The sequence below is a fragment of the Telopea speciosissima genome, chromosome 4 (assembly GCF_018873765.1).
Source record: "Telopea speciosissima isolate NSW1024214 ecotype Mountain lineage chromosome 4, Tspe_v1, whole genome shotgun sequence".
Lineage (NCBI taxonomy): Eukaryota > Viridiplantae > Streptophyta > Magnoliopsida > Proteales > Proteaceae > Telopea > Telopea speciosissima.
This window is the reverse complement of record NC_057919.1, coordinates 56,784,077-56,811,996: the sequence shown is the minus strand read 5'-3', so window position 1 is coordinate 56,811,996 and position 27,920 is coordinate 56,784,077. Positions and strand designations below refer to the sequence as shown.

Here is a 27,920-nt window from a genome sequence, read left to right as displayed (position 1 = left end):
ATGCACAACAGCCTCCCAATGAGATGTCCGAGGAGCAGATAAAAACTGACTCACTATACTCACAGAAAAGGCAATATTAGACCGAATCACTGTCAGATAATTTAATTTCCCAACTAGCCTCTGATACTTCTCAGGTTTAGGCAAGACTTCACCATCATGAGCAGTTAGTTTCAAATTGGGATCCATAAGAGTATCTAGATGTTTAGAACCCAACATCCTTGTCTCTGTAAGAAGATCAAAAACATATTTCGCTATGAAAGTGAAATCCCTTTCTTCGACTAAGCTACTTCCATACCAAAGAAATACTTCAATTTGCCCAGATCCTTGGTCTGAAACTTTTGCAGCAAATATATCTTCAAACTTTCAATACCAGAAATATCATCTCCTGTAATAACTATATCATCTACATAAACCCCAAGGAATATTTTCCCTGTACCAGAGCGGCGGAAAAACACAGAATGATCACTATCACACCGTGTCAGCCCTAACTCTAACACAACCTCAGTGAACCTGCTGGACCAAGCCCGAGGGGACTATCTCAAACCATATAATGACTTCTTCAGCTTGCACACCAGACCAGACTCCCCCTGAGCAACAAACCCAGGAGGTTGCTCCATATAAACCTCTTCATTAAGCTCTCCATGTAAGAAAGCATTCTTAACATCTAACTGGTACAATGGCCAGTAAGAAGTAGCAGCAAGGGAAATCAAAATACGGACAGAAGTAAGCTTCTCCACAAGAGAAAAAGTATCCAGGTAATCAACACCATATACTTGGGCATAGCCCTTTGCCACAAGACGAGCCTTTAAACGAGCCAAGGACCCATCAGGGTTCACTTTCACCACATACACCCAACAACCAATGGCAGATTTACCTGAAGGCAAGGGAACAAGATCCCAAGTCTGGTTTTCTTCCAATGCCAACAATTCCTCATTCATAACAGCCCCCCAACCAGGACAGGACAATGCCTCTACGACAGACTTAGGAACAGGATGATTTTCAACGGTATGTAAATAAGAATGAAAGGTGGAAGACAAACCAGCATAGGAAACAAAGTTAGAAATGGGGTGTTGGGTACAAGTCCGAACACCCTTACGATGAGCAATAGGAATATCAAGATCAAAAGAAGGTTCCAAAGAAGGAGTAATACATATTGCAGGGTCTGCCGGCGAAGAAGTAGATGGTGCAGAAGTCGCGGGAACGGGGGGGCATAGTTGTCAAGGCGCCACTTAGGCATCCAAGCGGTTTTGTTGGGGCCCAAGCGACCTCTGCCTTATTGCAAGGCACCTTGCACTGGTTTTTATTGGTATCGAACCGGTATTGACCCTTATTTATGCCAAATATCATTTAAGTACATGTTTTATATTTTGTATAAAACTTTACTTAAGATATTATTCATAAATAAGCAAATACCCCCATATTTGAATCCAATAAAAATAATTAAAAAACCAAATTCCAAAAAGATAAAAAGTCAACCCCCCAGCTCAAGAACAAAAACTAGATTTTCGCTGGTAGGTAAAATTTTCAACTTTCTAATGTTGGGGTTTTTCTCAAATCTAAAAATTCTATAAATCTTATATGGTAAAACATTGCTAAAAACCAAAAATGCGGTAAAATATTTATTTGTTTTGATATCTAAAAAAATATTATCATTCAGAGCGATTTTGACAGCATTCGCACATACCAAATAAGGTTTGACCGGAACATAACTTCTTCAATATAAATCAGATTTAAGCAATTTTGGATTTGTTGGAAAGCTGGTTTTATGCTCTACCCATAAATCAGATTTAAGGAATTTTGGATTTGTTGGATAGCTGGTTTTGTGCTCTACCTAATACTAAAAGTCTCATGTAAAAATAAAATCATCTGACTAGTCAAACTTCTTAGAGAACAAGAACATTTATCTAAATCGAGAACAATTTAATTACTTATAAATAAGATCATATTTTCTAAGAATAGTATAAACCAAATGTATGTTTGATTGTTTCAAACTTCCAATAGCTTGCTTCTTCAGTTCTATTGTCTTCTAGTGACTAGGTGTAGCTTAATGTTGATTTTTTATGACTTGATGCAACTTAATGTGGCTTAATGTTGACTTTTGATGACTTGAGAAGGCTTAATGTTGATTTTTTATGATATAAGGTATATATTGTAGCATACTAAATAATGTTAGAAAAGGAGGAAATAAAAAATAACACTTGGGGGCGCCTTGGTTGCCTAGGCAGGCGCCTTGTCGCCTAAGCGCTTAGACATCCCTCCAACGACTTAGGTTGCTTTACTACCATGACAACTATGATGGGGGGAGCCCATACTTTCCATTAGTGACGTTGAAACACAATAGGTGGAGGTGCCGGTAATGAGGCAGCATGTGGAACATGGTTAACAATAGATTGAACAACAGAAACAGGAAGACCATCATCCAACTCAGACACAGTAAAAGAAGAACTATCATATGGGGTGGATTCGAAGAAGGAAACATCAGCAATAACAAAGTATTTTTGCAACTCAAAAGAATAACAGTGATAACCCTTCTGAGTATGGGAATAGCCAACAAACATACACTTAAGAGCTTTGGGATCCAACTTTGAAACACCAGGACGATGATCACGAATAAAGCAAACACTGCCAAACACCCGTGGTGGTAAAACAAACACAGGCATAGAAGGAAATAATAAAGAAAAGGGAACACCACCACACAAAACACAAGATGGCATGCGGTTAATGAGGTAACACTAGGGGTGTCAATGGGCCGGTTCGGGCCGGTTTCGGTTCGGGCTTTTCGGTTTCGGTGTGACTTTTATAGAAACCGAAACCAAACCATTAAGAAATGTTCGGTTTCGGTGCGGTTTGGTTTCGTGTCATTTCGGTTTATGATAACGGGTTGATATCGGTTTGGATTCGGTTTGGTACCGGTTTTATATAACTAGTAAGGTCCGGTTAGTGCTAATTTTTCTTCTCTTTCTCTTTTAAGTACATAAAATATTTCAAATACAATGCATCTTTGTATCCTATGTCCTATGGCCTATGGACACAATTGGTTGGGTAATCACTAACAAAGGATATGAGATAAAGTGAGAAACTATCACAACACATTTAGGGGGCAATGGGGCATTAGGCATTTATTGATTTACTTATTTATCGGGTTAGGTCGGTTCGGTTTGGGTTCGGGCCTAACGGTTCGGGCTACCGGTGCACCGTCGGGCTAGCCCAAACCAAATCAAACCAAACCGTTTGCCTCTCTGGATCCACAAACCGAACCCGAATCATTAAGAGTTCGGTCCGGTGTGGTCCGGGCTCGTTCAGGCTGGTTCGGGTTGGGTATTGACACCCCTAGGTAACACGCAGTCAAAACAACATCTGCCCAAAAAAGGTTTAGCCACTTTCATATCAAATAAAAGAGATCGAGTGGCCCTAGTACCAATAATTACATATTGCCCTGGCCTCCTTCCCCCTCACCGCCACCTCTCCATGCAATTCCCTTCACCATCGTTAATCCCGCCACCCCTCCCACTGCTTCTACCTCTGGCCCCAAAAACTGGTCATCCCTGTTACAGCATTCACCTTCCTCTGAAAACCATGCCATGAACCCTCTTCCCCCACCCACCCCTGCTCCGCCTCCTTCCCCCTCACCGCCACCTCTCCCTGGAACTCCCGACGCCATTTCCGGCACTATCTCCCCTCTCCCCCCTGCTTCTCTTCCACCTCCCACCTTGTCGCCTTCCCCTCCCCCCACTGCTCCTCCATCCATCGCTAATCCCGCAACCCCTCCTACTGCTTCTACCTCTGGCCCCAAAAACTGGTCATCCCTGTTACAGCATTCACCTTCCTCTCCTTTCGATACCTCCCTCCACTACGCTAAACCCTCCTCTGATAATGGAGTGCCTTTTGCCCTCTGCCCAAACTCCATCCTCTCCCCTGAATTCTCTAAATGGTCCTCATGTCTGGTTGGACACTTCTTGGGTGGCCGACCCTCCTTCAACATCGTCCAAGCCTCTCTTACCAAGTAATGGAAAGCAGCAGGATTGCTTGAAGTCCACTTACTTGACTCAGGTGTGTTCTTCTTCAAGTTCTTCTCCGATGAAGCTGAGTCTCGTGCCCTGGACGGAGCCCCTTGGATGGTAGGCACCAAACCTATCTTCCTTCGTCAATGGCAGCCCCATCTCCACCTCCATAAGGTCAACCTCAACACCATTCCCTTGTGAATCAATCTTCCAGGACTTCCTCTACAATACTAGACCCAAGAGAGCCTCAGCCGTATAGGCTCTGTTATTGGTATTCCACTTCGCAAAGACCTGAACACCCTCAAGCTGAACCGTCTCTCATTCGCCAGGCTCTGCGTGGACATCTCTACCGATTCTCCTCGTCCATCGTCCATCTCCATCAAGGAAGAGGACGGATTCTGGTTCGAGCAGCCTGTGAGATATGAATGGATCCACCCCCCACCCACTACCAGCACTGCAAAATTTTGTCACTCAACCACTACATGCCCAGCCTCGATGTCCCTTGCCACGGCAGCTCTAGATACAGCAGCCACGCAGTCTTCTCCCCTTGCAGTTCATCTCCCTACTTCGACTTCATCGAAGATACCTCCATCAGTTCTTCACTCTGAAGACCCCGCCATCTCTGCCTTGACTACTGGTCCTTCATCTTCTGAGGATTGTGGTCGAAAACCAAACAGACTTCACCGCCGACGTCGCTGTCTCAACCATCAACACCAAGGCACCACCGTAGTCGTCGCCAACGGCGCCATTGCTTGCTCTACGGTGCCTGTCACTGATACCGAGGTCTCTCAGGCCCTTGCTACGAATCCTCTGCAGATATCAGACTCCTCGATACCTGAGCAGGTCGCATTATCCGAAGAATTGGCGAAAGAGAACTTCGTTTTTGGAGCTTCCTCTGACGTTGCTCCGTTGACATCCCTGCAACTGTCCATGGATTTCACCCCCGAGCTTGGAAGAGAAACTGGCTTCTCACCTACCCCCTCTGGGTCGCTTTGCAGTTCCCCTGACGAGCTTGATCCTTCTGCAGGTGTTCCTGTCGAGACCCTAACGAATGCCTACACTTGCCATTCTCTCACTTCCCCTTTTTCCTCTGCGACCTCATCGTCTGCAACCACCCCCTTTTTGGACCTCCCCCCCCCCCCTTTTGCCCCTTCTTTGCATACTAAACAATCTGACTTCCCCTTTTACCCCCTCTTTACCCACCTCTTCACCTACTTTACCCCTTGCTCCCTACCCCTCCCTGGCCTTTCTTGTCACCCTCCTCTAATGACCTAAGCCTTTTTCTCAAACCCATTTCCAGTCCTATCGGGCCCTCCCCCCAAGCCCATGACCCCTCTTTTATTCCTAGGCCCAGCCTGGTGGACCTTTCCTTTCCCCCCCTCCTAGCCCAGGTCCTAGCCCAATCCTCTCTCCACCTCTGGCCCAGCAGCCTGGCCCAAACCTCTGCCCCCCTCTTAACCCAGCCCACCTCTTTCCAGCCCCTCTTAACCACTACCCCCCTCTTAACCCAGCCCACCTCTACCCAGCCCCTCTTAACCCTCTCCCCCCCCCCCCAACCCAAGCCCAGTCTTTCTACACCTATAACCTGCCCATCATTCAACCCCCAGCCCATCTCTACCATAAACTATTCCCCAATCCCCCTTCCCAATCCCTTACCAGGTCCATCTCCTCCCCTTCCCTCTTGGACTTCCCCCCCTTGACCCCCCCTCTTTCTAAACTGCCCCCCCCGGTTTCACTTGCTCTCTCCTCCCCCCTTGATCCCCCCTCCCCCACCCGCAGGCCTCTTGTCCGCAACCCGGCTTTAGTCTTCTTTCGTCATCGCTACCGTAGCACCCCTCCGGTGCGCACCCTGCTATTCCCCCTCTAGTGGTCATGTCTACAGGCTTCATTTGGAATGTCAGGGGTCTCAACTCCCTGGCCCAACATCAGGACATTAGATCCCTCATCAAATCCACCCATTCTTCTTTTTGTGCCCTTCTTGAGACCCGTGTTCTGCAAGATAATGCCTCCCACATTGCTGCCTCAATTGCCCCCTCCTGGTCCCTTCTCTCTAATTACAATCACTCCCCTCTCTGTCGGATCTGGTTCCTCTGGGACATTTCAAAAATCAACATCTCTCTTTCCCATTCCTCTTCCCAATTCCTCCATCTCAGCCTTTCCATTCCCAACTCCCATTCCACTTTCTTTATGACGGTTGTCTATGCCTGCAACCATGCTGTTGACCGTTCTTCTCTTTGGCTTGATCTCACCCTCCTCAAAACCTCCATGGACTCCATTCCTTGGGGTTTAGGCGGGGACTTCAATGTGGTGCGATCCCAAGTTGAGAAACTGGGTGGCAGACCTATTGACTCATCCTCCGTCCTTGCTTTTAACGAGTGCTTAGAAGATCTAGGCATGAAGGACCTTCGCTGGACTGGTTCCCCCCTTACTTGGAACAACCGGCGCTTTGGCCCTGATCGCATCGCTTACAAGCTTGATCGTTTCCTCTCTAACGAGGTTTGGCTCTCCTCCTTCCCCCACTCTCTCGCCAACTTCCTCCTTCAGGGTCTCTCAAATCATTGCCCCTGCCACATCCTTATCCAACCCTATTCCTCCTTTGGCCCTAAGCCATTCAAATTCTTTGACATGTTGACCTCCCACCATCTTTTCCTCCCCACCGTCCTTAAGGCCTGGCGCACCCCAGTCTCCTCCCCCTCCCTCCCCCTCATTGCCCTAACCAGGAAGCTCCGCAACACCAAAGCTGCCCTAAAAAGCTGGAATCTCTCCACCTTTGGTAACATCAATTCCAGGCTCTCCTCCTGCAAATCCAACCTCTCCTCCGTTCAATCCAGACTGCAATCTGACCCTCTCAATCCTCTTCTTGCTTCGGAGGAAAAACTCCTCTCTGAGGAATTGTTTTCTCTCTCCTCCCTGGAGGAAAGCTTCCTACGCCAAAAATCCCGCATCAAGTGGTTAGAGCTGGGAGACTCAAACTCAACTTACTTTTACAGGTCTCTGAAAGCTAGACTCAACTCTAATTCCATCACCCTCCTGCACTCCTCTGATGGCTCCCCCCTTACCTCGATCCATGACATCAAATCTGTTTCCATCTCTTTCTTCTCCAACTTATTTAATCCCCCCCCCCCTTCCGCCCCCTATCCCCCCTGATCTCATCAACAAGTTCCTCTCTCCCCTTGTTGCAGAATCCCTCATTAGTATTCCCTCTGATGATGAGATCTCCAAGGCTATCCACTCCCATAAATCCAACAAAGCTCCTAGTCCTGATGGGTTCAGTATGGGATTCTTCCTAAGCTGCTGGGACTCCATCAAAGGAGACCTCTTCAAAGCCATTCGCAGCTTCTTTTACAAGCCTAGTCAGCTGGCTCAGGTAAACCAGACCTTCATCTACCTCATTCCTAAAAAAGAGGGAGCCACTTCTCTCTCGGACTTCAGGCCTATCTCCCTCTACAACCTCATCTACAAATTCATTGCCAAAATCCTTGCCAACAAAATCAAGGCTGTTATCCCCTCTCTGGTCAGTCCCAACCAATCCGCCTTCATTTCAGGGCGAAGCATTGCGGGTAACATTATCCTTTATTCTGAGATTATGCGGGGTTTTGACCGCAAATCTCACTCTCCGGCTGCCCTTATGAAAATTGACCTCCACAAAGCTTTTGACTCCCTTCGTTAGGACTTCATCTACGGAGTGCTCTCTCAAATGGGCTTCCCCCCTGCCTTTGTTCGCTAGATTCATGCTTGCGTCTCCTCCCCCTCCTTCTCTGTTCTTGTCAATGGTTCTCCGGCTGGATTCTTCCATTCTAATGTGGGCATCCGCCAAGGCTTCCCCCTCTCCCCCTTCCTTTTCTCCATCGCTTTGGAAGTTCTCTCCCGTAGCATCCCATCCAAGACTGATCTCCATCTCATCTCTCCTATTACTAAATGCAAGCATATCAACCTTACCCATCTCACTTTTGCAGACGATCTGATGATATTCTCTAAGGCCTCTCACTCCTCCATCTCTGCTATTATGGATTCCCTCCACCTCTTTGAGACCCTCTCGGGCCTTCGCATTAATCTCCTTAAATCCAAAATCTTCCTCTCTGGTATTTCAGATCTGGAGAGAGATTCCCTTCTGAACCTGACTGGTTTCTCCATTGGCTCCCTCCTAGTTAAATACCTTGGCCTCCCTCTCATTCCGGCCAGACTCTCCAATCACCATTGCGCTCCTATGTTGGATAATATCCACAAGCACCTCCAGCTCTAGAAAAGCAAACTCCTTTCCTATGTTGGCCGCCTTGTTTGCATCCGCTCTGTCCTCCAAGCTTCTTACATCTATTGGAGTGGGATCTTCGGATTACCCAAAGCCACCACCCAAGCGACGGAGCGCCGCTTCTGTGCTTTCCTCTAGAAAGGGACTGACGCTTCTAGATTCCTCCATCCTGTTAGCTGGAAGTCTATTTGCCTCCCAAAATCCGAGGGTGACCTTGGGATCCGGCGTATTAAAGACTCTAATACTGCTGGTATTCTTAAGCTAATCTAGAAAATCTCCTCCCGTCATGATTCCATCTGGGTTAACTGGGTCTATTCTCACCTTCTCAAGTCCGACTCCATCTGGACAGTCTCCACCCCCTCTGATGCCTCCTGGATTTGGAGAAAGATCCTTGAACTCCGCCCCCTTGTCCTCCGTGGTATCTCTTCCTCCATTGCTCGTGGACCCTCCACCTCCCTCTGGCTCGACCCTTGGCACCCCCTTGGTATCCTTTTCTGTGTTCTTAGCCCCAGGTCGATCTACTCTTCTGGTCTTCCAAAAAATGCTCCCTATCCTGTCTCATTTCTTCTGGATCCAGGTCCCCCCCTTATCTCAATCCCTCCATTGTCTCTCGGATTTGGCCTGCTCTCCCCTCTCCCCCCTTCCCCCCTATGACGACAGAATCCTTTGGTTGCCCTCCCCTAATGGCCTCTTCAGCACCAGCTCAGCCTGGAACTTTGTCAAATCCACCGCCTCCACTGTACCCTGGCACAACCTAGTCTGGTTTAAACGCCACATACCCCGCCATAGTATCACTACCTGGAGATCCCTTCGCCTTTGCCTTCCCACCCAAGCCTTCCTCATTCACCGTCACATCCCTGTTTCCTCTGCCTGCTCCCTTTGCTGGAATGGTCTTGAGGACATCCCTCACCTCTTCTTTGACTGCCCCTTTACCTCTACCATTTGGAAAAAAAGCCCTTTCCTCCATCTGGCACCGCAACAGGAGACTCCTTCACTTCGACAGAGAATGGCTTTGGGTGGCTAAATCCTTCTCTAGGTCCTCGATTTGTGACACCATTGGAAAGCTGGTTTTTGGAGCTGTTATTCATCACATTTGGATGGAGCGTAATCTTAAGAGATGGACTTCCAACTCTCAATCCTTCGATCTGATTTGGAAAGCCATCTCCTTTGAAGCCTCTTCCAAGCTCAGCCGTGCCCATCTTCGTGCTATCAGGGACACCCCTACGAATAGGCATATTGCTGTCTTTTGGGGCCTTGACCTGCCCTCTCTTTTTTCTTCCACCTCTGCGTAGGTTGGTTTGTTGTTTCTTCCCCCCCCCTCCCTCTCCCTTGTATATTCTTTCTTCTTTCCTGTCCCCTCCTGGGGTATGGTAATACATATTTATTCACCCAAAAAAAAAAAAAAAAGACATCGAGCGATTTTCAGTAAATGTCAATTCTTCCTCTCAGCTACACCATTTTGTTGTGGGGTGTCCACACAAAAGGACTGATGGATACTACCACGTTGCACCATAAAATCAGCAAAGGGGGCAGAAAAATACTCCTTAGCATTATCACTACGAAGCATACGCAAAGGAGTCTGAAATTGATTATTTACTTCATTCACAAAGGCACAAAGGATGGAAAATAATTCCGAACGATTTTTCATTAAATAAAGCTAGGTGACCCTGGAATAATCAACAAAAGTAACGAAATAACGATAACCCAACTTGGACACGACAGAACAAGGATCCCATACATCTGAATGAACTAAAGAAAGAGGTTTGTCAAACTGTTTATTGACTCTAGGTGGGTAACTCACACGGTGAAGTTTCCCAAACTGACAGGACTCACAATGCAAAATAGAAAGTGACCGAAAACGCGGATCGAGCAGCTTCAAACTCTCCAAAGAAGGATGACCCAAACGACAATGAATCTGGTGGGGTGACACCACACTGGAACACGCCATAGAAGAAGTATCCTCAAGTATATAAAGCCCCCCTGACTCACGATCTCTACCAATCATCTTCTTCGTGGTAAGATCCTAAAACACACAAGAGTCAGAGAAAAAGGTCACAGAACAGTTATAGGTTTTGGTAAACCGATTAACAGATAAGAGATTAAAAGGAAAGTCAGGTAAATACAAAACTAAAGATAAAAACAGAGAAAGTAGAACATGAATAGTGCCAGAACCAGTTACTTTAGCTAAGGAACCATCAGCTAAAGTAACACTAGAAGAGGACGTTTGGAAGGAGGAAATTATACCTGAAACTCCAGTCATATGATCTGAAGCCCATGAATCAATGATCCAAGGACGAGATGTAGCAGTCGAAAGACATGCAGTGGCATTACCTGCCTGAACAAAGGTGGCAGTTGGAGGTTGGGTTAACTAAGAAATATGGAATTGGGTAAATCAAGCATACTCCTCATCAGACATCTTCACGGTCTTACCCTCAGGCTGTGGAGGTGTAGAAACAACAGACTCGGTAGTAGTGGCAAAAATGGCAAATTGTCGCTGAGATGGTTTGCCATGAAGTTTCCAACAAAGCGTTGGATATGTCTTGGGCGACCACAATGGTGACAGTCTTCACCGAACTCGAACTATCAGAAGCACCCTGAGTACCCAAAGTAGGTGGTTTACTAGAACCAGCCCCACATCCACAACCACCACCACTATTGCCGCCACCACGATTACCAGCCCCACTGGGCCCACGGTTGGGTGGAAAAGAGGCCAAAGCCGCCATATCAGCAACAGTAGTATTCTCATGAGAAACACGTAGAACCCTGGAAAATGTTTCAGACAGTGTGGCTACCTTGTCGCCACCAAGAATATGGGAACGGACCAAATCAAACTCCTTCCAAGTCCTCCCAAAAATCCCATAACAGCAAGTTGCTCCCGCTGACTTTGCATTTGTTCCACATTAGAAGTAATAGGAAGTAGGGAATTAAGCTCCTCATACATCCTCTTAAAATCAGCGAAGTATTGGGTCAAAGGATGACCCCTCCAATTTCTTTTCAGTAATACAATTGGGGGAGGAAGAAAAAACCTCAGTCATCACATTCTTCGAAGTATCACCCATAATTCACAGCCAAAAGATGGAGTGAGATTGAACAAAAAGAGGCGAAAAATTCTACCAGAGAACCCTGACAAGAAAATCGAGTCCAACCAGATCTGAATTAAACTCAACAGAAAATCAAATTCTGTCCTTCAATAACTCCCGAAAAATTCCACCTAGCTTCAAAAATTGCAATAATCTCAAAAAGTGGTTCCAAAAAACCAGACCAAAAATCGATGAATCTACAAGGAGAAGAAACAATCGATCTCAAAAGAGAGAGCAAAACAGAAAAATAACTTTTGTAGTACCTTTCAAAAATCGGGGGGGAAAAATCGATCTCAAAACCCCGACAGGATGCTGCCGATTGATGCTTCTCCAATTCCAGCGCAACCTTCACTCCATAAACCACCAAAAAACATAAAGAGAGACCTAGTTCTTACTTTAGATTAAGAACTAGTCTCTACACAGTCCAGAAACACAGCATAGGGTGCTGCACCCCTTCAAACAAAAGAAATAAGAAGCCGTAAAACCTCTAATCTGAAATCACCACCTCAATGTCGATCGATTCCTTGATAGAAGAGAAGACAATAGTCGTAGAGCTGTAGCAGTGCCTATAGCTCTGATACCATGTGAAAAACAGCAGAAAAATAAGAGGGAGAAGAAGATAAAACGAGAGAGAGAGAGAGAACCACGATCGCATTGCTTTGGGAGAGGAGTTAAAGCTCTCTTCCCTCAGAACTTCATTAAATAAACATAAACAAAGGGTATAACAATAAAATACCCAAAGAAATAAATAAATAAAATAAGACTAAACTACCCCTTTCCTCTCTCCTCTCAGGCGCTAATACCGAGAGGCCCAAACTCTCGATAACAGAAAATGGGTAGATGATGCGATTTACATAGTTCTTCTACCCATCAAGGCTCAACTTCATCTAATCAGCCCCGACCCTCTACATCTACATCTCCTAATCCTTCATTAGATTTTGTAAAAGGGTTTTTGGAGGGAGCAATTATAGAGTCAGAGAAACATACAAGGAGTCTGAGAGACGTCCTAGCTGCCATTACCAAACTTAACCTGATCAAAGGTGGAGATTAATACCACCTCCTAAAGTATTGACATCTCCTTTTAATTTATGATGTAATATTTAAACTTTTAGGACACTGATGATGTAATATTATTTTTTTAACTTTTTGTTATGGGATCATGTATGTTGATGTCAATTACTCAAACCTCAATGCCACTAGTCTACATAATGGCTTTTATGTAAATATTGACAATAGTATTAAATTTCTGTTTCAGAACATGTTTTACCAAACATCATTTATTTCAGAAACGATCCCGAGAACAGTTCCAGAACAGGTTTAAAAGTGCCCAACAGTAGGTAAGGAATGATCTTTCATTGAAGAAACAGTAAAAGATCATTTTGTCCAAGAACAGCGTTCTCTAATTAATCTCCTAAACTCGTCTTTACGGGGAAGTCAATTGTAAATAGGAGGCCTTATTTCATAACCTTCACAAGCAAAGAATCGAACCAGAAACGAAGGCTCTATAGGGAATAAAGATCTTCAAAGTCCCTTTCTAACACTTTCTTTTTTTTGTTGGTAATGGTTTCAGGTTCAGAATGGATGTCCCAATTGGTCGAATTCTTAAACCGGGATGAATTATTGACCGACCAAATAAGATAAAGTATTGGAAATGGTTGATACATTCAAGATAATTACATATTCAAAAATACTGTCTCAATTCATCCTATTCATCAGATCCGGAATGTGATATGCTTCTGAAGGATGAACCAGATATGATGTTGATTACATCAAGAGATGATGGAACAGAACTTAAGAAAGAAACACTTAAAACAATGAGAACTGAGGGATCACATTTCAAACCCGACTGACGGCCAATTTCGCTGCCGAATGGGCTAAACAGTATGTTAAAACACATTCTCCAAAACAGGTATTCCTCCTAAGCACCTAAGGCCTTACCATTCAAGCAGTCAATCAATGACTAGGAATCAGAGAATACAAGACATCCACAAGGTCCATGCTCGTTGCCATAGGCAAAATGTTATTCACTGCTTCTGTTTCAGTCAAAAATACAGGGAAAACCCAAATTGTGGCTCTTGCAGTAGTGAAACACACATCAGATTATTTTAATTATAAAAAAACAAGTGAAAAGGGAGTTAATAAGTCCAAAGAAATGGGTTCTGAGAGCTTCAGGACAGGTTAGGGCAGAGGGAACAAGCTCTGTAACATCTTAGAAGTTGCAGGTTGAAGAAGGCGAGTTGGGGAAGAAGATAGTTGAGGAACAAGTTTCCAGTTGTGGGGAATGGGCCCCACCCCTCTTCCATTTTCAGATGTGTTTTTTTCTACGAGAAGTAATAATAAATTAAAAACAACGATAAAATAATTTGTCACTCTTCATTCAAGAGAAATGTGTTGACAAGAAGAATAAATGTCACTAAATGTGAAAGGACTCAGAGGTAGCGGATCCAGATCAGGGCAGATGAAACCTAATTATTCCTCCAAAGAACCAACGTATTTGATCTGATAACAACTTCCACTAGTTAATGAGAGGTACCAAGGGAATGGTGTCTTAATAGAAACAAAGATGATTGAAAAGGTGACAATAACATTTTAAGCAGATCAAAGCATGCAGGTACCCAAATCCTGAGAATAAGTCACAAGCTCCATTCAAAACCATGTCGCGGTAGAGGAAATCCAATGAAAAGTATAAATTTGTTTACTGTGATCTCTTGGATATTAATCAAACCATCTATAAAAAATAAGAGAGAAATGAAAAATACCCATGCACATATCAGATAAATATGGCCCATTACCTCGGCCCACCCCCCTTTAAACCCATCTACCCAGACCAAATCCTCTTGGCCCTTCTCAATCTCACAGCCCGTTTCCTTGGCCCACCTGAACCCTTCTACCCAGCCCAAATCCTTTTTTACCTATAACCTACCCATCTTTCAACCCCCAGCCCATCTCTACCAAAAATCCTACCCCAACCCTCTTCCCTTTCCCTTCTCTTCCCACCACACCCTCACCCGTTCCACCTCGGAACCCCTCCTTCCTCCCATTGAGCCCTCTCTCCTCCAACCCCTAGCTTCGCCACTTTTGACACCTTTGTCCCCCCCCACCCAGTTGGCCTTATCCGCTAGATTCCACCCCTTCCTTCCTGGGGTGGCGTTGCCTCTCCCCTCCCGTTGGCCTCTAGTTCGCAGCCCGGCGGTTGCCTATGCCCGTAGGCAACACAAGAGCTCCCCTCCTAGGTTTGAGCTGTCCCCTCTTACTTAGTTTCCCATGCTGTCTGGCTTTATCTGGAATGTCCATGGCCTCAATTCCTTGGCCAAACACCTCGAGCTCCGTTCTTTCATCAAATCCTCCAACTCCTCCTTCTGTGCTCACCTTGAGACTCAAGTTCTCCAGGAAAATGCATCCCGCATCGCTGCTTCTATTACTCCCTCCTGGTCCTTCCTTTCCAATTATACCCACTGGCCTTCTGGCCGGATCTGGGTTCTTTGGGATCCCTCCAAACTCCATATCTCTTCTTCTCTTTCCTCGTCCCAATTTATCCATCTGAGCATCTCTTTTCACAGCTCCCCCTCTCCCTTCTTTCTTACTGTGGTCTATGCTCTCAATCAAGCCGTCGATCGTATTCCTCTTTGGGCCAACCTCTCCCTCCTCAAACCTGGCTGGGATTCTCTTCCTTGGGGAATCAGAGGGGACTTTAATGTTGTCCGCTCTCACCTTGAGAAGTTGGGTGGCAGGCCCATCGACCTTACGGCAGTCAACTCTTTCAATGACTACATCGCTGATCTCGGCCTCGATGATCTCCGGTGATCAGGTTCCCCCTTTACCTGGCACAACTGTCGAGTGGGCTCGGATCGCATCGCCTGCAAGCTCGACCGTTTTCTTGCTAATGAAGTTTGGCTTTCCTCTCTCCCCCATTCCCATGCCTCCTTTCTTGTCCAAGGCCTTTCTGATCATTGCCCTTGTCTCATTTCCCTCCAGCCTTACTCCTCTTTTGGCCCCAAACCCTTCAAGTTCTTTGATTTGTGGACTTCCCATCCCCTCTATCAGTCCACCATCAAGAAAGCTTGGCGCATCCCGGTTTCCTCCCCCTCCCTCCCACTTGTAGCCCTAGCTCGCAAACTCCGCAATACCAAGTCTGTTCTACGAAGGTGGAACCTCTCCACCTTTGGTAATATCCCCTCCAGGCTATCTTCCTGCCGTTCTGATCTCTCTCTTGTCCAACTCAAGCTCCAGTCCGACCCTTTTAACCCAGCGTTTGCTACTGATGAGAAGCGCCTCGCTGAAGAGCTTTCCTCCCTCTCCCTCTCCGAGGAAAGCTTCCTCCGTCAAAAATCCCGATCCAAATGGTTGGAGCTGAGTGACTCAAACTCTGCCTATTTTCACCGTTCCCTTAAAGCTAGGCACAACTCGAATTCCATCACCCTCCTTCTTGTTGCTGATGGGTCCTCTCTCTCCTCTCCCTCTGAGATCAAAGAGGCTGCCTCCTCTTTCTTCTCCACCCTCTTCAATCCCTTTCTCCCCCCCCCCGTCCCCCATCCCCCCTGCTCTCATCGATAAGTTCATCCCCCCCTCCCTCTTCCAATCCCTCATCGCCATCCCCTCTGATGATGAAATTTCCCAGGCTATCTTCTCCCATAAATCTAACAAGGCACCGGGCCCTGATGGCTTCAGTATGGGCTTCTTCCTAAGTTGTTGGGACTCTGTTAGAGGAGAGACCATCAAAGCCATCCGCAGTTTCTTTTTCAAGCCTGGTCAGTTAGCTCAGATCAATCAAACCTTCATCTGCCTTATCCCTAAAAAGGATGGGGCCACTTCGTTGACTGACTTTCGGCCCATCTCCCTTTGCAATCTCATCTATAAGTTCATTGCCAAAATTCTTGCCAACCGGATCAAGGCGGTCATTCCCTTCCTTGTCAGTCCCAACCAATCGGCCTTCATCTCCGGCCGGAGCATTCCGAACAATATCATCCTCTGCTCTGAGATCGTCAGAGGCTTTGACAGCAAGTCGCATTCCCCGGCTGCCCTCTTAAAAATCGATCTCTATAAAGCTTTTGATTCCATCCGTTGGGACTTCACCTGTGATGTGCTCTCCCTCATGGGCTTCCCTCCAGTTTTCGTCCGCAGGATTTTTGCCTGTATCTCCACCCCTTCCTTCTCAGTCTTGGTCAATGGTTCCACCGCTGGCTTTTTCCGCTCCAAAGCTGGAATTCGCCAAGGCTGCCCCCTCTCCCCCTCTCTCTTCTCCCTTGCCCTGGAAGTCCTATCCAGGAGCCTCCAAACCAAAACCGACCTCCACCTCATCTCCCCTCTTCCCAAATGCAAGCAGATCAATCTATCTCATCTGGCCTTTGCTGATGACCTGATGATCTTCTCTAAGGCATCCCACTCCATCTCTACCATTATGGACTCCCTTCATCTCTTTGAGTCTCTCTCCGGCCTCCGTGTCAACCTCCTCAAATCCAAAATTTTTCTATCTGGCATTTTGGACTCCTCAAAAGAATCCCTCCGTCTCCTGACAGGTTTCTCCATTGGGTCTCTTCCTGTTACTTATCTCGGCCTCCCCCTGATCCCTGGCAGGCTCTCCAGCCACCATTGCACTCCTATGCTCGACAACATTCGGAAGCATCTCCAGCTTTGGAAAGACAAGCTCCTTTCTTATGCTGTCAGACTCGAATGTATCCGTTCGGTTCTCCAAGCAACCTACATCTATTGGACTGGTATCTTCTTCATCCCCAACTCCACCATCAAGGCCATTGAGCGCACCTGCTGCTCCTTCCTCTAGAAAGGCAGTGACACCCCCAGATTCCTCCACCTTGTTAGTTGGAAATCCATCTGTCTCCCTAAATTTGAGGGTGGCCTGGGGATCCGTCGTATCCATGACTCCAACACGGTGGGCATTCTTAAACTCATCTGGAGAATCTCTTCTCGCCAGGATTCTATCTGGGTTTCTTGGGTCCACTCTTATCTTCTTAAGTCTGACTCCTTCTGGACTGTCCCCATCCAAGCCAACTCCTCTTGGATTTGGCGCAAGATCTTCACCCTCTGCCCTTTAGCCCTTCGTGGTATCTCCTCTTCCATTTCCGACGGCTCCTCCACCTCTCTCTGGCTGGATCCTTGGCACCCCTTGGGTATCCTCTATAATTTGCTGGGCCCAAGGGCCATCTTTTATTCTGGCCTCCCAAAGGCCGCCACTGTCTCCTCCATCATCTCCTCAGGCTCCTGGATCCCCCACCCTTCCCTCAACCCTGACATCATCTCTTTGATCTGGGCTACCCTCCCCCCGTTACCTCGGAACCCCCTCCCCCATGCGGATAAGGTCACCTGGCTCCCCTCCCCCACAGGCTCCTTCTCTTCCTCCTCTGCCTGGAACCTCTCCAGAGACCCCTGTCCCCCTATCCCCTGGCACAAGTTAGTCTGGTTTAAAGGCCATATTCCTCACCATAGCCTAACTGTTTGGAGAGCCCTAAGACTTTGCCTGCCCACCCAAGCCTTCCTGATACATCGCACTATCCCAGCTCCTCCCTCTTGCAACCTTTGTTGGATTGGCCGTGAAGATATCCCCCATCTCTTTTTTTACTGCACCTTTACCTCTACCATTTGGAATAAGGCATTATCCTCCATCTGGCCGCGTAACAAAAGGATCAGAGGCTTTGATCGCGAATGGCATTGGTTGCTCAACTCCTTTTCTAGGAACTCCATCTATGACACCATTGGGAAGCTAGTCTTTAGCGCCGCTATCCACCATATTTGGATGGAGAGGAACCTCAGGAGATGGACTTCCAACTCTAGATCGTTTGATGTGATTTGGAAAGCCATCTCCTCTGAGGTGTCCACCAAGCTCAATACTATCAGATAGAGGCCCTGCCTGGACAGCCATAGAAATAGCCACATTTTGACTTTTTGGGGCCTTGATTCGGCCCTTTTGCGGTCCTCCTCCTCTGCGTAGGCTGGTCGATCCCCCCCCCCCATTCTTTTGTTTTTCTCTCCTCTCCCCCCCCCCTCTCTTCTCTCCCTCCTTCTCCTTCTTGTATATTGTTTCTTTGGTTCGCTCTCCCCTGCCCCCTCTTGGGGCTCGGTAATATATTCATTTACCAAAAAAAACATGGATATATTAATTATAAAATATTAAAACTTAAATTACCTGCCTGATCAAACATAAAATGAAACAATTTTATCATAGTTTTAGCTAAAATTTCACAAGAAGATAAGAAGTCAATTTTCAGCAACAAACAAAAGGTTGTACCGTTTTTTGTTTGTAACTTTAGACCACACTGCAATATATACAAATGCATATCACAAGGTTTGACAGGGAATTTAAGAGAATCAATATCCACTGCCTTAAGAAACTCGTCAATTGTTGGGCCTAAACCCAGGCCATAAGGTTATGAGAAACATATTTGTCACAACCGTTTTATCACGAAAGCTCGAACTGATGAGTAAGGGCTAAAACAATGTATATCAACACACAACAACAATTTTGATTTACTAGAAGGGGGTTTAATGATGTAATTTGATCTTAAATAAGGACACTCCAGCACATATTTCGAAAACTCGCCAAAATCTAGGCAAAATTTCACTAATTTTGCTAATTTTGACATGGGCAATATGAAACAGGAAGTGAAACCCAAAATCGACACTATTTCGGTCGAAATTTTGGTCATTTCGGCTGAAAATTTGGGTCATTTTGGCCGTTTGCCCTCCGAAATGGCTAACAAAAACTCTCAAGGCAAAAAATGAACTGTCTCAGCGAAATTTTGGTTATTTCGGTCAGGCCGAAACGAGACCAAAACTCGAGTTTTCAAACTATGCTCCAGCATTGAATACCTGATATAGATGATGTATCTTTACCTGATTACCAACGGCACAACAAAAGAAGGGTTTTTAATAGAAATAAATCTGAAAAAAAACCACTTCAACACAACTTAAAAGATAGCTACATAGTACATACAAATACGACAACTTTTTCTTCAACAGGAGCACCCAAGAATTAGAAAAAGATAAAACAAACAGAATTTTATCATCAACATAAGACAATTCTCATGAGTAAAAAAGTCAATACTAGAGAAAAAAGGAAATCCAAAGACACAAACCAAAGCCAACCAAAATCCATCATGGAAGCATAAAAGGGAGGTTCTTTAAAATATATACTAGTTAATGAAGTATTGCTTACCTAAGTTTTCCAAGGACAATGCCAGATTCATTAGATCGATATAACCCAATATCTTCAGGAGAAATGATCTCGTAGGTACTTCTATGTTTAAGCATTCCATCCTACAAAATGAAAAATACGATAAAATAAATTTTGCCAATAATCTTTTCTTTCTTCTAAAAAAAAAGATATACCAAATGCATGAATATGGTCTACCAGAAAACTGCAGTTTCTAACGGGACAGATGATAAAGCAACTTTGCAGCCCACTGCTACAAAATCACCGTCCCCCCCCCCCCCGGTCAAGGTGGTGCTTTTTGTTGTACCAGATGCTTAAAAATGGGTAATTTGTACATACTGAGCAAAGACAAATCAAGAAAAATGAAAACAAGACTACATTTAATAGCAGATTCGATTGATAAGAAAACCGCATAGTACGAAGAAAGGCTGCAAGAATAAAACTAATTCAAAACAACAAAACATAATTAATTACTGTCAATTTTTATTTATCTACTGCAGGGGCTTAGTTGTAATTGTGTTTATATATTATGAGCATATAGGTTATTATTATAATAAGTTGTTGGGGTTTTTTTGCAACTACACTAGAGTTTGCTTTATAAATAATCCTTGCTATCAATAGGAATAGTATTCCCTATTCGATTAACTCTTTTCTCTCCCTGACGGTTTCTCCTTTCTCCTTTCTTCTTCTTCATTCTTCTTCTTTCTTCTTGGATTTATTGATCTCTATTGATTTGATATTGTAACATCGTATCAGAGCATTACTGATCAATAAACTATGATATAAAATATATATATATATATATTTTATTTTAGGGTGTACCCAGTGCACGAGGCTCCCACCGCCGCTATATATATATATAGCAGCTGCTGCTGCATCTTTGCATGATGGGTTCCCTTGGTTAATCTTATATAAAACAACAGGGTTTTTTTATCTGACGAAGGCTTCATTGCTGTGACGCTGCTATTATTTATTGTTCCTGCAATGCCAATACCCACAGTATCTTGTTCTTCAAGTTTTCTGATCTGAAAAAAGGGTTCCCCGGGATTTGATCACCCCACTGATAGATTCGAGCAATATTTTGGGATTTTGTTCTGCTTTTTCCCAAGTACATTCGATTAAATTTTGGGTCTGATCTGCTGAATTGATTAGAAGTTCTAGACTTTCCTTTTTCTTTTTTTTTTTTTGGATCTTGAGTTTCTATTTTTCAGTCTTGGCCCATATCTCTGAACCTGGCCGTTGGAATTCTATCAAACTTGGAAGTATTGTTCTGCTATATAAACAGTACACTAAATCAGCCTTTCATGGTGATCTGAAGTCCTGATCTGGAGATATGAATTTCTTCCATCTCCACTTATCATATTCCCTACAATATCTGATGGTCTTTGCTGGTTTTGGTTATTTGTTGATGTATTCACTGTTTTAGCTGGCTCTTCTTATCAGGTGTGTTTTAGCTGCTCTTCTTATCAGGTGTGTGTGTGCCTGTTTGTGTTCTCTATATCATTCGGTGTATCACCTTTCTATTCTCTGTGTGGTTTGAAGATAACTACTTCTCTGCAATATTGGTGGTTCTTCATCCTGCAGTGATTATTTGTTGATGCATTCTCTCTGTGGTTTGAAGAAAACTACTTTTCTGCACTATATAATTCAGCATATCAGCTTTCTATTCTTTCTGTGGTTTGAACAAAACTACTTTTCTGCAATATTGGTGGTTCTTCATCCTGCGGTGGTGATTTCTTCTTGATTCTATTAATTGCTTCTGTACTATGGCTGATTGTGTTGCAGATATAGTATCTTCTCTGGTTCAATTCTACTAATTGCTTCTGTACTATGGCTGATTGTGTTGCAGATACAGTATCTTCTCTGGTTCAATCATCAATGGGTGACTCTAAACGTAATGTAGACTATTAAGCTGAGTGGAGCTTCTAATTACCTATTCTGGGCACAAGCAATAAAGGTTTACATTAATGCAAAGGATAAACTAAATCATCTGATTTCTTCCCCATCATCTACAGACAATATAGGATATAAAGAATGGATGCATGTGACTGATACTTGTATGGTTATGGAACAATATGGAACCACCTATGGCTGCTAATGTTATGTTTCACACTACCGCTAAGGGTATTTGGGATGATTTGAAGGAGAGTTCTCTCAAGACAAGAGCATGTCCCGTGCAAATGATCTAATGAAAATTTTATAGGACAGTCATATGAACCGATTATGATGTATGGTGCGGAATGTTAGGTAGTTACGATACATTATCTACATAAATTTAGTGTAGCTGAGATGAGGATATTGAGTGTGGTAAAACTAGGAAAGATAAAATAAGGAATGAACAAATTAGAGCTGATTTAGAATTAGTTCCGATACATGATAAACTTCAAGGTAGTCGTTTGAGGTGGCATGGCCATGTACAAAAGAGACCTTTAGATGCTCCAGTATAGGAGTTATTTGATTTTGTTGTAATGTGGGTATAACGTTAGATTTGTCCTTAGGGGCAGTACTGTAGTTGTAACCCATTCTATTCTATTATAAGTAAAGCATGTGATGTAGATTCTGGCCGGAGGAAGAGACAAAAGACCAAGCCCCACTTTGGGCCAGAGATGGACCAGTTCGAGCCAGCCAGGCAGCGGTCTATTTTACCCCACGATTGTGTTAAGGGTCCTTCTTGACCAATCAAAGTTGCTCCACAATTTTGAGAGAGAGATGCTCCACGATTTTGCTAGGATCCTCCTTTGACCAGTCAGCTAGATTTGGTGCACTCAAGTAGTTTCTATATTTATTAGTTTCTAATTTGTTTTTGCTTGTGGCTGAATTATAAAGCCAAGTAGTTTTAATTTAGTTAAATTCTATTTAGCTAGGATTTAGTAGTTTCTATTCTATGTAAGCTTGCCTAAGCTATTAAAAGGCATCACATCTTAATGAAAAGACAGAATTTAGAGAAAGAATCTTCAGGCTAATTTTAGCCATCGAGTATGGGAGTTTCCCCGGTGCTGCAACAGCTGAGATAGCTGTGGGTGAGAGACCCAGACTGAGAGAGCCATTCCCCCTACCCCCTACCTTCTATTTTCTATCTCCTCCACCTCCTCTGTCTCTCCATCGATCTCTGAGTGCTGCTCTGCTATTGTGACTGCTTGAACCATTGAAGAGGTTACTCGAGTGCTACTGCTGCTGTTCTTCAGAAAGGAAGATCGAACCACCATATCTTGAAGAACTGCACTCTGTTTCAGCAGGGTTTTAAGGGTTGAATCACACCTACAGGAAGCCTACTCGATCCCAGTTTGAGCCCATTCTGTGGGCTGGTCTGCTCTACAGCCTAAACCTTCTAATTTCATCACCAACTCAGATCTCTTCAACCATTCACCAGAACTGACTCCAAATTGCAGCAGAGTTTCATCTCCAAGGGACCTCCACTCGATTTACACTTCCACTCCATTCCACAGTCCAAAACTTCTATATTCCACTTACTTTCTATTTCATTCTCACCTTCCTATTTTCAATTCTAACCATCAGAATTGACCCAAAGTTGCAGACCAGGCTTCATTCACCAAGCCTGACACTTGGCTACTGCTGGAAGCCCAGAACAGCATTGTTTTGGAAGGTTTCTTGAACCTTTTATTTTGGTAATCCTTAATATCTCTACATCAGACACATCGGAATTGAACCAGCTTTGGAGACAAGCTTCCCCCTACTGTTCTCTACACTTGATCCAAGTGTGGTGACCATCACTTGGCTGGATTGATCATAAACCCTAAATTTCTAATTCTGGTTCTGTTCTTTATTTGAATTTTTGTGGGTTTTTGGGACTGGTATTCCAGTCTTACATTAGCATGGCTGCTGTCACTCTAGACACAAGCCAATATTCCCCAAAAATCATCATGGTATCAGAGCGAGGATCCACCTTGGGATCCAAACCCTAATACCACAGTGGAGCTGCCACATCCCTAGCGCCGTCATCCGCCTCCCTCACCCTCACTCTCATTTCTCTCTCTCTCGCCTCTCTCGCTCACCTTTCTCTTGGCCCCCCTTCTCATCGGGCTGCACCGTGTCTCTTGTCCTTAGTAGTGATTCTCTTCCACCGAGGATGCTCTTTGGCCTGGATCCATATGGCCTGAAAGCCCTTATTTGTGAAGATTTGATCGTTATGAAGATTGGTTACTGCCGGTATTGAAGTATGTACTAGAGATATTTTTCTCTCTTACTATAACTCATCTAGGATCAGCAGTCATGTCAGACGTTAATACTGCATCAACTGGAACCAAGGGAGTGAGCATAGTTATCAAGGCGTCGTGGCGTCCAGACTCCTTGGTCGCCTTGGATGCCTTGGGCGCCATGGCGGGCACCTTGCCGACATGTTGGTGTCGCCTTGTTTTTTTACCCTCTAAAACACCATGGTCGCCTTTCTGCCTTGATAACTATGGGAGTGAGTCATGGGACCCATAGTGATTTTCCTCCGTTCCTTGTTAGCTCGATCAAGTTGGATGGTACCAACTACTTGATGTGGTCTCATTCCTATTTCATGTCTATCGATTCCCGAGGATTTATCGGGTATGTTATAGGTGAAACTAAGAAACCTACTACTATTGGTACATCTAAAAAGAAATGGAGTTCAGATAACTCCTTGGTGATGTCAATTCTTATTAACTCCATGCATCCCAATATTGCACGGGATTACCGTTTGTTGGATACTGCTACCAAGATTTGGAAAGCTGTCAAGGATACCCATTCTTAGGTTGGGAATGATGCTCAAGTCTATGAGTTGCGGAAGAAGATCCATGAAACCAAGCAGAAGGAGATGTCGTTATCTCAATATCACTCCAAGTTATGTGAGTTGTGCTAGGAGTTAAACTTTTATGAGGATTTCCAAGCTACCTGTTCCATAGATGCCACGAACTTCAAGAAATGGAGTACGACTTCTTGGCTGGTTAGAATGTGGAGCATAGTTTAAAAGCTCGCGATATCTCGGTATCTCGGGCTAGTCGAGATGGCCAAAATATCCGAAATATACCGAAATATCGCCGAAATATAGTATTTTTTCTGCCATATTTCGGCACTCCATCTCGATGGGTTTTTGGCCATATCAAGGCCTAATACTTCATGTACACCCTTATTTAAGCTAAATAAACACATTTAAACCTTCATATTGCAAAAAAAATGAACTCAAACTGGTGTTTTGGGTTTGCACCCTTGATTGGCAGTATACAGTCGCCGACCCTGATGTATAAATAGTTAAATACACATTGATTAGGTACTAAAAGACATATAAGAAATTTAAACAAAGTAATAAAACAAAAATAACTCATAAGTCATAACTCATAACTCATAAACTCCATAATAGTCAATAGTTCAATACTCAATAGTCAATACACAAAGTCACATGTTCACAACTCACAAGAGTGCAAGACTCACAAGAAATATCACGAAATATCGCCGAAATATCATGAAATATCACCGAAATATGAACTTTTTCCATTTCGCCTTACCATTACGTCTCGGTACTGTCGAGATTTCCGAAATATCTCGATATATCGGCGATATTTTGCGAAATCTTGAACCATGATGTGGAGTTTGATCAGATTTGTACTCATTTCCTTAGCCGAGATCCCTTTCTAACCCTGGAGCAATCATATTCCATGGTTCAGATGGAGGATAGTCATCGTACTACGATGCCACAGCCCGTCACAAAGGAGAGATCAGCTCTTTACACTGGTTCTGGTTCTCAATCTCGAGGAGGTTTTACCCGCTCAGGTGATCATCCCACTACTGACAGGGAACCAATTAAGTATGACTACTGTGGGAAGGAACGCCACACTAAGGAGGACTGTTGGAAACTCCATGGCCATCCCACTACTACTTGTAGACGTGATCGTGGTCGCTCTACACCTGCCCATGCTCATCATACTGAGGCATCCGATACTGCACCCATGGGTACTTCTTTATCTCAGGATGAGTTCCTGATTCTTAGACATCTAATGACCAAGTTGGAGCCTTCGTCATCCTCCCCACCGTCCGTTGCCTCTGTTGCCACTGTTCCTTTCACCTCTAATTCAAACTTTGCTAATTCAAGTATTTCCTTTGGTGGTCATTGTGCCTCAGTTGTATCCCTCCCTTAGATAATCGACACAGGTGCCAATGACCACAAGACCGGGTCTTCTAGTCATTTTTTTCAATACTCTCCATGTTTAGGTAAAGACAGAGTTAGAGTTGCTGATGGTTCCCTCTCTACCTGGGTGTATTTGTTGCGCCATAAGAACGAAGTATTTGGCTGTTTTCAGAAGTTTCACAGCATGGTACAAACTCAATTTGATGCTAAAGTTAAAGTTCTTCGCACTAACAATGGTACTGAATACCTGGACAGCCCCTTCCAATTCTATGTTGTTGCTCAGGGTATCATACACCAAACCAGTTGTGTTGATACCCCCGCCCAGAATGGAGTTGCGGAACACAAGAATCGTCACTTGTTGAGAGTGGCTCGTTCTCTCATGTTTGAGATGCATGTTCCTGCTCATTTTGGAGTAAGCCTGTTCTCACTGTTGCCTACCTTATTAACAAGATGCCTAGTCAGGTTTTGGACTTCCGTTGTCCTCTTGTTGTGCTCCTAGGCTCCTCTTTGTTCGTGGTTCCTCCCAAGTTTTTTTGTTGCGTTTGTTTTGCTCGTAACCATCACCTCCAAAGAAAACTTGATCCCAGGAATCTCAAATGCATCTTTATTGGCTACTCTGCTACATGAAAGGGCTATAAGTGTTACCATCCACCTTCCCGTCATGTTTTGGTAACCGTGGATGTGATCGTCCATGAGTCAGAAGCCTACTACCCTTTATCGCCACCTCTTCAAGGCGAGAACACTATCCTAGGGAAGATGTGTCGATGGTTGCTCTCTTGATGGTCCCGTGTTTCAAGAGAATTAGCATCTACAAAGGGAGACAGAAGATCCTTTAATTCAAGGGGAACCTAGGCAGGCTAAGCTACTACAAGTTTATGAGCGTTTCCAGGGCAAGCAAGGTGAGCAAGTTGATACCACTACTGCTACTGTGCCTACTCTACCCAGTCAACTGCCTTCCTCTAATCCAAGATCCACAGTGTCATCCATTCCATCAGGTGATTCTTTTCCTTTTAATGATCGTGATGATTAGAGGTACAATTTTGGCCCTGTCAGCCCGAACCCGCCCTGGCCCACCCTGAGTCCGAATAGGATTGCTGAGATACCTGGCCCTGAGGACGAGCTAGGGCCGAAAATTTCTGGCCCTGAATCAAGGTCGGGTCGGGCCAAGGTTGAGGCCTCGGGCTGAGCCCAGTCCGGCCCAGCCCAACTCTGTTTTAAGTTATACAATAAAATAATATTGATATAGTATATATATTATAAACTTTAAATGTCACACATGTTTTGTTATATAATATGTTATATATGAAGATAATAAATGACAATATTTTATGTAAAATTGATAATTTTCTCCCCGACCCAACCCTACCCAGTCCAATCCATGCATCTATCCCTTCCCTCACTCTATGATCAAGGCCAATCAGGGTCAGCCTGGCCCAACCCTGAGGGCGGGTTAGGGTTGGATTTTCCAGGCCCTAAGTCAGGGTCGGGTCGGGTCGGGCCGGGCCTGGGCCCAACTAAGGGGGCTCGGGGTTGGGCTGCAGTTTTAAAAAGCCCGGCCCAACCCGACCCTGTTGCAGCCCTAATGATGATCCTTCTCTAAATTTACCCATTGCTGTTTACAAGGGAAAAAGGACTTGTACTCGCATCCTATTTCTCATGTTGTGTCATATGATTCTCTCTCTCCATTCTATCGTATTTTTGTGTCTTCTGTGTCCTTTGTTTCTATTCCTCAGAATTGGCAGGAGGCTCTAGCAGATTCACCATGCAAAGATGCCATGATTAAAGAAATGAAAGCACTTAGGAACAATGACACATGGGAATTAGTATCTCTTCCTCTAGATAAGAAAATTGTGGGCAGCAAATGGGTTTTCACAGTCAAATAGAAATGGGTGGTACAGTAGATCGTTATAAAGCCAAACTGTTTGCCAAGGGCCTCACCTAGACTTATAATGTAACACCCTGCATGCATGTCATGATTATTTTATTGATATTTAGAGGGAATTGAATATTTTTATACTTTTGGAATATTTTATTAATATTTATATTATGGTGGGAATGCCCTACTATTCTTTGGTATTATTTATATGATGTTATTATATTATTTTAAGAGTCTTAGTGTTGCTGGAGCAGTGAATTGAAAGGAAATTAAGAAGAAACAGAGAAATTGAGTCAAAGGTGAGGGATCCATGACTATGTACTATAATAAAGTGTATGTATGTTGTGTGAGGAAAGCATGGATATGAATTGTATGATGTATGTGATGTGTTTATTGAATGATGCTTGATTTATATATTGCTATATGAATGAATGCCATGGGAAT

General features: G+C 44.3%; 1 protein-coding gene across 2 annotated transcripts in view; it reads right to left on the bottom strand.

Annotated features, from left to right (window-relative positions):
* The window catches only part of LOC122660345 (2-isopropylmalate synthase 1, chloroplastic-like), a 75,419-nt gene that overhangs the window by 29,876 nt on the left and 17,623 nt on the right, over nucleotides 1–27,920 (bottom strand). For both annotated transcript variants that reach the window (XM_043855605.1, XM_043855606.1), the window contains exon 6: nucleotides 19,498–19,598. In XM_043855605.1, coding sequence (XP_043711540.1) covers nucleotides 19,498–19,598 — 101 coding nt within the window. The remainder of the gene's footprint in view (nucleotides 1–19,497; nucleotides 19,599–27,920) is intronic.